At 43.3% G+C, this 9,564-nt stretch overlaps 1 protein-coding gene and 1 long non-coding RNA gene across 2 annotated transcripts in view; both read right to left on the bottom strand.

Moving 5' to 3' along the window:
- Window positions 1-1,994: 1,994 nt before the first annotated feature.
- LOC119332745 lies at window positions 1,995-3,752 on the bottom strand. The gene is made up of 2 exons (XM_037605899.1): window positions 2,792-3,752; window positions 1,995-2,584 (listed from the first exon to the last, which is right to left on the bottom strand). The coding sequence occupies exons 1-2, from the start codon at window positions 3,102-3,104 to the stop codon at window positions 2,559-2,561; spliced, it is 339 nt and encodes a 112-aa protein (XP_037461796.1). The 5' UTR covers window positions 3,105-3,752; the 3' UTR covers window positions 1,995-2,558.
- Window positions 3,753-6,943: 3,191 nt separating this feature from the next.
- Window positions 6,944-9,564, bottom strand: part of LOC119329153 — a 6,472-nt gene continuing 3,851 nt past the window's right edge. Inside the window, exons 4-6 of the long non-coding RNA XR_005159323.1 lie at window positions 9,343-9,539; window positions 7,838-8,734; window positions 6,944-7,746 (exon numbers count right to left, since the gene is read on the bottom strand). This is a non-coding gene — a long non-coding RNA (uncharacterized LOC119329153). The remainder of the gene's footprint in view (window positions 7,747-7,837; window positions 8,735-9,342; window positions 9,540-9,564) is intronic.

Below are 9,564 nucleotides of genomic sequence, written 5' to 3'. Positions count from 1 at the left end.
ATGAAAATGGTTGTGTACTTCTGGGAGTACGTACTCCCGCTCCCCATATACCACATAGATGAATCTTTTATACCTTTTTATTATTTTTAATATACTTCATTAGTAATTATTAGATACCCCAAAATGAGTTTAATAAAAAAATTCATGTGAATCTATGTATTTTTAAATATTTACGTATATACTGATGTGGTTGTACGTGAAAAGATATATTACAAAAAGTACGTCGCAGATGATATTTTTTCAATTAAACTCATATTGGGGTATCTTAGAATATTTAATGAAGTATATATTGAGAATAATAAAGAGGTATAATTAATGCATATATGAGGTATATTGAGGATGGGAGTACATACTCTCAAGAATACAGAAGAGGAGTCCTATATATAGCCAGTCTATTCTACTAATATTAGTAGAATAATTATTCTGATAACACTTCCGCGCTGCACGTTCAATGCAAGTGCACGTCATTGTTCGAACCAAGTGTGCTGCAGTACTTAGGCGAGTAAACTTTGTGTAGGAAAAAACTGCATAGAGTGTTTTCGGTACTATTTTTGCTTTAGATTTTTAACCGTTTATCGGAACGAAGCGTATAATACACCGTTGGAAAGCTATGGATTAGGCGCAACTTTTTCATGTTGCACATTTTTCGAGATTTCCAATGGTTTAAGAGCAGTTTTAAAAACGGTGCAGCAGACGACGAGTGGCAGCGAGCGTTTTTTCGCGTTTTTTCCTAAACCACTAGTCGGAATGAAGCAAATGATTCACCGTTGGAAAGATATCGTTGATGCTCATCTTTTACATATCTATTATTTTCTCGAATTCGTTACGGTTCAAGAGCAGTTTCAAATTTACTAAATCGTGTAATTTTATTTTTTCTAGTTTTTTTAAATTTTTGGTACTGTTTTCGCTCCAGTTTTTGAACCGTTTGCCGAAATGAGGCATGTGATATGTCGTTGGAAAGCTACGGACGAGGCGTAACTTTCATATGTTGAAATGTTTTTGAGATTCTTTACAGTTTTTAGTTAATTTTGAAAATCGTGCGGATGACGACGAAAGACAGCGGCCGTTTTTCACAAAATTTATACAAACCTTTGGTCGAAATGATTGAAAAACTTACGCCGTTGGAAATATATCGACGAGACGCAACTTTTTCATGTAGAACACTCTCTCTGATTCCTTATGGTTTAAGAGTAATTTTTATTTTAACGAAATGCGGACACTCTGTTTCTTCGCGACCCCAAATCGTCGTATGTACTGCATCACACAGAAAACCGCACTGCTTCAGACTAAAAACTGCACTTCATCAGACGAACAAGTGCACTATATGATTTTTTTTGTGGGACGTAATTTTTCCCAAATAAGGTGGAGTGCACTTCATCTTGAGCATTGGTGAACCGCAATAGTATGAAAAGGGTACCTCGAGACTACCGTAAACAGGCCACGACACCGACTTCATCAGACCGGCAAGTGCACTGCATGATTTTCTTTTTTGTGGGACGTAAATTTTCGCAAACAAGGTAGCAAATCACACCTCTTTAGACTAAAAACCGCACTGCATCAAATAGTCAAGCGAACTTCATGGTTTTCTTTTGTCAGGCATAAATTTTCTCAGACGAGTTTTTGTGAGTTTTTTTTTTATCAACAAGAGTGAACCGCATGGACAAGGGCAAGTGAGCCGCGACATATATCGAAGTGAACCGCAATAATATCTTGTTGTTTCACTAAATTTTTAGCACTTTCATTTTGGGCACAAGTGAACAACATCACTCTAAAAAATGAACCACATCAGAGGACCAAAAGCACTGCATGCGATGATGTAGTCGACTGGTTTTTAAAGCACACGAAACAATTTGCACTTCATACATAGACGAGCGGGCTGCATGTTTTTTTCGTGTGTTTTCCCTATTTTTGTTTTTCTTTGTTTTTTTGTTATTCGCCTATACCTACAAATTAACCGCACTACACAACAAAGTCAAGAGTACAACACCCAACAATTAACTGCACTGCTTAAGGCATAATAAGTTTTTCAATGCAAGAAAAAGCATCAAGAATAAACAGGCATTTTTTGGTTTCCACGAGTACGCACTACACTGCAAATCTGAATGCCGAAATAAGTATCTAAAACTCCATGAGATCCAACTGTACTGATGTGCATCAGGTGGCTACACGCTGCTAGGTGCAAAACCACGCGCATGTCACTGATGAGCTGCACGGCGTCGCCATCGGTACTGCTTCGTCGGTGGCGCCTGTGGCTTCGTCATGCATAATTTTTTTGACAAAAAAAGAACACAAGGTCCCCGTGGACGAAATTCACCTCGACGGGCGCCGAACCACACCGCAATTCCACTGTCGCCAAACCGCACTGCAATTTTTGCAATGTGCTTACCCCCAAACTCCACGCAAGCCCTATTGCCCTGCACACTTTGGCCCAACATAGGACACAGATACCACAGGACATAGCAAAAGAACTGTAAAACAGATGTATCAAACTGCATGCTGTTAGCCAATGAGCTGCACGGTGACACCAACCGTACTGCATCTTGTCCAACACCACACATTCAGCTCGACTCGGCACGCATGCGACCTGCACACAAAAAATATGAGCAAAGTGTCAACAAGGTGCGGAAACTACAATTTTGTTGGCGGTGGCCTTGGATGAACCACACCGGGGGCGCGCGATGCACTGCCCGCGGGATCCAGGTGCACTGCACTGTACAGCACCCACGCGCCAGGGAACTGCACGCCGTCATGCCATCATGCGCTTGCGAACTGCACCGACAACCACAACTACCTGCAACGACATTTTTATCTGCACTGCTCGCCGTCAGTGGAAGGACAACATGCTGCTCACTCCCGCCGCCCCAGAACTTGCAGCACCGCGAGGTGTGCACTGCACACGACAGAGTTGGGCGGGATGCCGTTGACCTGCGGCACCCTCGCCGCTGTGCTGGGCGTCCCGGCCTTGATGCCACAGAACGAGGGATGAGGGGTGGCGAAGCAGATCTTTGCCGAATCCCCACCACTGCCGAAAGGTAGTAGGCACCTAGGAGAGCAGGCCTCGGATAGATGTCGAAGGAGAGGATGCGCCGGCGAGAGGCCGCCATCGTGCCTGGAGGCGGAGGGGTGAAGGGGATCTTGTGGTCAACGGATCAGTAGGGGGTGGTGGCAACAGGGAGACTCACTCCATCAAGCTCGACCGCTGGCGCCCCACACCCCATCGAGGCGTAGGAGCAGCTGCATGTGCTCTTTCCCGACGATGCCCCTCGCCTTGGGTTCCCGTGGCGCCTCCGCCCCGACGACCACCTCCACCTGCCGCTCCCCTGAGCGCACCTCCTGCACCATCCACCCCCGCCAGTAGCCCGCGCGCCGCGCTGCACCCTCACCCGCCACCTGCTCCGCCGACACTGCCTGGCTCCTCGACGCCCGTGAATCAGGCCAAGTGGATAGTGGTCGTGGTGGGGAGGCGGATGAAGGTAGCCGGTAGAGAGGTGGCTCGATTCATCGGCAGATGCTGCAGGTTGGTGGGGGAGTCGGATCCATGGCCGGCCGGTGCGGGTTGCCGCCGGGGAGGGGGGCTGGATCTGGTTTTCACCACGGCGAGCCCAAGTGGTGGCGGCGGGGGAGGTTGCCCGAGGGGAGCTAGGCAGGGCGAGGGCAGAGAGGGAGGAAGTGGGGCGACGGTGGTGGGGTCTGACAGCGGCGGAAGGTGGGGAGGGAGGTGGGCGTGGGGAAGTGGTGGTGTGCGAGGAAGAATGTGGGTCGGGGTGGGGGTGGGTGCGTCCGAGGGAAGAAGGTGGGGTGGGTGGTGGGCTCCTGCAGTTTTTACGTGTAACTGTGTTTTGTGGTGCGAGTCGGGGTGTTAGCAGAATAAGGTTAGGTGTTGTTAGAATCAGGTTTTAAGGGATGTTGTTAGAATAGACTCAACCTATATATATATATATTAATCATATTCATCACTCAGGGTGCAGAATAAGTTATTCTACACGCGAGGCAATCTTACGATCGCTTCATAAATAAATTATGTTTGGAATACAAATAGTAAAATTCATATTGATTCACTACGTAAAATTTGGTATAAGAAAACAAAAAATAGGTTATAAAACAAGAAATATCGCATTTTATGTATGTTTTACACTATATTTTTACGTTCGTAATTTTACATAACATAAAATATTTTTTACGAAGAGTATATATATTTTCTTACGTTCTCTTTTTATGTATGAAATAAGACAAAATTTACGAAACGTAAAATACGGTGCATTGATGTCAAAATAGAGAGGGATGAAGAATAACTATTCATCACCCAGGGTGACAAATAGCGCGACCCTATATATTGCGCTATTCGTCACCCTGGGTGAGGAATAGTTATTCTTCACCCTCACTATATTTTGAGGTCAATGCACCGTATTTTTAGGTTTCGTAAATTTTGTCTTATTTCAAACATAAAAAAAGAACATAAGAAAATATGTACTCGCCGTAAAATATATTTTATGTTATATAAAATTACGAATGTAAAAACATAGTGTAAAACATACATAAAATGTGATTTTTCTGGTTTATAACCTATATTTTAATTTTTTTTATACCAAATTTTACATATTGAATCAATATGCATGTAACTATTTATATTCTAAACATAATTGATTTAGGAAACGATTGTAAGATTACCTTGGGTGAAGAATAACTTATTATGTACGCTGGGTGATGAATAATAACACTATATATATATAGTAAATGTTCATGCGTTGCCACGGAAAATCATTCAAACATATGATTATGTTACATGGATAACAAAATGGAACATTGGTTTTTCAAAATCTCGCTCATCCATTATTATGAAAAAAGAATGTCTTCTTGTAAAGCCAATATTTAGGGTCAAGATGACTTCATGAGAATTGTCACTTCCGAACTGGCCCTAATTGTTTTTATAGTAGAAGCTTTGGTGTTAACGCCAGCAAAAATTATACTATATGGTTGGATGTGAGCCTAGTCTCACCGGAATTTGTTACGAAGCTATACCGCTCGCTGAACCTGGTCTTTGGCGATCGATGGGCGGTCCTCGTCGCTTCGGTGACTCTTCAGGTTGAAGGACAGCCTTTTGTGTCGATAGCGAGGTGAAACCTACACGGACCTGATCATGTTTTTGTCTGTCAGTTTAAGGTCCTTTCTACAAAACTCTAGGGACTTGTTATTTATTTTTCTTGTTTCTTTATGGCATCTATGTAATATGTGATGTATCATGTGTAATTATAATGATGTTAAAGCTTCGGTATCTCTCCCTCTGTTAAAAAAGCTTTGGAAATAGCTCATCTAAATAAATAATCATGTAATCTTACGTCAAGCTCCCACATACATATAAAATCACAGCCATTTGATATTCAATCGCCAATTCATTATTTCTCTAATGAACCTTTTCATTCTATTTTTTTGCTGGCTCTACGGGGAATAACAAGGTCACGGCAACCAGAGTCTTATATAATATACATCACTACTAAAATTTACAAAACAGATGGTACATTACCACTGCAATCTACAATCCACATGATAAACAATAGTGGCCCACCAGAATCTGCTATGTATTGGTAAATCCACAATGAATCAAATATTTCATCTACAAATAAAAATCAAGAACATTTTTTCTAATTAATTAAGCTCATCAACATCTTTGTTTACTTACCTTATATCATCGAAACTGATGCCAGATTCATTAATACAACATAATAGTAGTACATATGGCTTGACCTTCTCAAAACTTTCTGTATTGTATCATCTAGAAACAAAAACCAAGAACATTTTTTTGAATTAATTAATCCCATCAGCATCTCTGTTTACTTTCCTTATATCATCCGAACGGATGCTAGATTCGCTAATACAACATAATAGTAGTACATATGGCTTGGCCTCCTCAAAACTATCGATGTTGTACCCACCTAGTGCATCTCTGAAGCGGTCAATGCAGGGGAAATCTTCTGCTAGAAGGTGATGTTGCCTTTGCACTTGTTCCAACAGACATACTATTAGTCAAACAATAAAATTACAAATGAAGTATGTAAAAGATTCAGATAGTCAGCAAATCACAATAAGCTCTTACTGCCACCACTATAAACTTGTAAAATTACTAAAACATAAGTTAAAACTGTGATTTTAAAGCCAGTGGTGGCTTGGCAAGTAATAGCACTATGAAGCTAATTTAGCAGAACCAAGCACCGGACAAAGAACATCTTATATGAGCACATAAACACAAGGCTCCATGTTCACATAAGAAAATAAATTTCAATCTACTGCTAGGTGCTTACATTGAGCTTGCAGCCAGGATAGCAAGAAAAGTTTTCTCAACTCAGAAATAACAATTGACGATTCCTTTTCCATCTACATGAAAACATAATGTGCATGAAAAGGCAAGTTCAAATCTCTTGAGATATTTAACGGGAAGCAGCAGATGCTAATTACCTATACATATATCTGTTATAGTTTGGCTTGCTAGTAGCAGAGGTAACTAAGCAGCAAGAGTTATTATAGTAACATCCTTAGCTAGGTGCTTACACACATCTTTGCTAAGTAGTGTAATTGCGAAAATTCAAAATGGCTCGTACTAGCATATGATAGTACTATCTAAGCCGTTGGTCCTCCTCTGGATCGCTGCGTGCAGCTGTATTTAGCATGGTATTGCAGCCGTGAATTATTTATCAAACAGTGCCCCTGTCACCTGTCCACTATCCATTAATGAGGTGGCTCACTTTAGTCCACTACGGTCTCGACTGTCATCCATTTCTCATGGACCGAAGCCCTGTAGCACCTGGTCTGCTTGGCCGTCGCGTGATCCCTCCAGCTTCTATTCAAACCATTACACGCCACATCACAGGCATCCTATTCACGTTCAAATTTTGAAAGTTCAAACTTACTGACTCTCCCACGGCATGCATACCAACCGTGTGGCACTGGCTGCCCCCCTACTTGCTTATGCATTTCAAAATTTGTATTTACCACAACAGATGTAACAGATTTAGTTATCTTATCACCATGATAGTATTTCATTAACGTTCACATCACACGCACAACATGTGCATTCTACAACCACTTTTGGTCCTAATTGCTAGTACAACAGTACACCCTGAACAACTTTTCCCGCTGGCCTGTCGCAGGTGTTCTTCTGATGGCCAGTGACACCACACTTGCTGCAGTTTTGCTTCTTTCCTCTAAACTTTGGGAACGTCTCCTCTCTGCGGGCAAGTTGTTCGTTTGTGGCCTTGAATTTTGCAGATGCTACAGAATCTACTCTTACTCAATCCTTCGTAAGGTGCCTGGCCTCTTGCGTTTGTCGGCCTCCCTGCACTTTTCTTCTTTGATGGCACTCCCAGGCCAACCAAAAGATTGCTATGCCCCGGCAGCACAACATACTCATCCTCGCCAGCCTTGGTTTCTTTTTCATCGACATTGCCTTGCTTCTTGCCACTGACACGATCCTCCTGTCCCAGCCCATTCCTCGCCTGGTCGAAAGGAGCCATCACCTTCATAGCTTTATTGATGAGTCCCATCAGTGTTAAGCTTCCACACTGGCATCTCCCAATCGGATCAACTCTAATGCCTGCACATACATCCGATTATGACGAAAAGTCAGGGGCGTGGCACCAAGCTGATCGCACTGGTAGTGATGCAAGTGCTCTGGCAGTATGTCTCGACCATCATTGGTCCGCCTTCTCACAATGTGCTTATCCGACACCTTTGTCATGCCAAGGAATCCATCACCTGAAAATGAAGCCAACCACGAAAGAATTAACCAACATCTAGAAACTGCCTTGAAGAAACAAAGTTTTGTGTGAGCCTGGCATGCACGAACCTGAAGTATATGACAAGACACCATGCCTATGTGCTCAAAAAGCCCGCATTCTCACCCAAACTCTGAACCATTACCGGTCATTTTTACTAGGAAAACCACCTAGCTCCACTTCTCATGTCTCTACCGTTTCTTTCTCAATGAAGCTGCACTTACGATTTTAGTTTTCTTCTCTTCATAACTCTCATCTGATTGACGATTAAACTGCAACCGCATGTACTGCCTAACAAACTTATGCATCGGAGAGCCGGAGGGCACATATTTCTTCAGCATATGGTTCACACTCTCACTCCTCTGGGTACTTGTCATCTTCACACAGAAAATTCCCTTGAAATATGACTTCGCCCACTTCTCCCTTATCCCGAAAATCTGCGTCATGTACGAGTGTGCCTTCAGGTCGTACTTCTCCAGTAGCTGAGACCACGCTTCCTCGATCGATCTCGTCCACTGTGAGCATATGGTTTATGACTTTATGAAACTCATGTCTAAATTCATTTTCTATTCCCGTGCAGAACCCCCAAACTTTCTATAGCCTTCAAGATGTACCACTTAAATCACCGGTGGACTGTATCTGACAGTGTGCTCTTTATCGCCTGTATTTCTTGTCTAAATTCATTTCAGTTCTGCATCCTTACTGAGCAACCACAGACTATCTCTTGCATTTGTCTTCTGCTTGCCTGGATTCAGTCGGCTTTTGCCATACGTTATACCGAAACCAAGTTCCCATGAGTATAGATTGTAGAAGTCGTACGCTTCCGTCAACATGTCAAATGTGGTGCATAACTATGGCTTGACAACCTCTTCTCTATCTCGCTCCGCAAAGCCCCTTTAGATATTTTGAGGGCCCCCATCCTTCCCAGACAGGGTGTTCTTTATGTAGGAATAGTGCCCGCATGAACTCTGCGTGAAAAACAACACACCCACAAAAATCAAACACAAAACATCAGCGAAACCAGTTCCTGATTGTTTTCAGAATTTCCCCCACCCACCATCCTCACCCCATAGACGCCCATGCGGAAATAATGATTGCAAGCATTACGTGTAAAAAACTAGAAAAAAATCATTGGCGGACCAGCGTGCCGATGACGAACATATGCGACAGAAACAAAGCCAGACAACAAACATCCCTCCCTCCCCAAAACCACCCACACTTGCCTGCTGGTCATGCCTCATGCGTAACGATACAGTAGCACTAATTCAAAATCTTTTCTAATCTCTGTGGTAGCGGGGATCCTAAACAAACCATAGGCACTAGACAAACAAAGCAATCCCGTACTGTCTAATACAGAAGCAATTCATGGGGCGCACCACTCAATTGGCTCAACCCCTTTCCCCCTACATTTTTTTATGGGATGAATCCTCTGGCTGACTGGCTCTGGTGGTAATAGACACAAAGAGCACCACTGATTTTTTGGTTATTTTACACAACATCACCATTACCAGAACAGAACAGCAGGTTGAAAACGAATTACGGGTTAAAACATTCAGAAGAATTTGCTCCCTTGTACCTCTTAATCCAGTCCGGCGACCGTGGAGCCGGCTTGACGGCCGACTCCCCCGACTCCGCTGGGCCATTCTCCATGCTCCCATCGCCGTCGTACTCCACGCCGTTGTTGTGCGGAGCCACAGATGAATCCCGCAGCACACATCTCCTCCCCTGCTCCCAACCGCGCTCCCACGCGGCGCCTCTTGGAAGATCAGCAACCTGCACACACGACGAAAAAAGACAC

This window comes from Triticum dicoccoides, chromosome 7A (genome assembly GCF_002162155.2).
Source record: "Triticum dicoccoides isolate Atlit2015 ecotype Zavitan chromosome 7A, WEW_v2.0, whole genome shotgun sequence".
In the NCBI taxonomy this organism is placed as follows: domain Eukaryota; kingdom Viridiplantae; phylum Streptophyta; class Magnoliopsida; order Poales; family Poaceae; genus Triticum; species Triticum dicoccoides.
The sequence above is the reverse complement of the archived record's forward strand: the minus strand, read 5'-3'. Positions and strand labels throughout refer to the sequence as shown.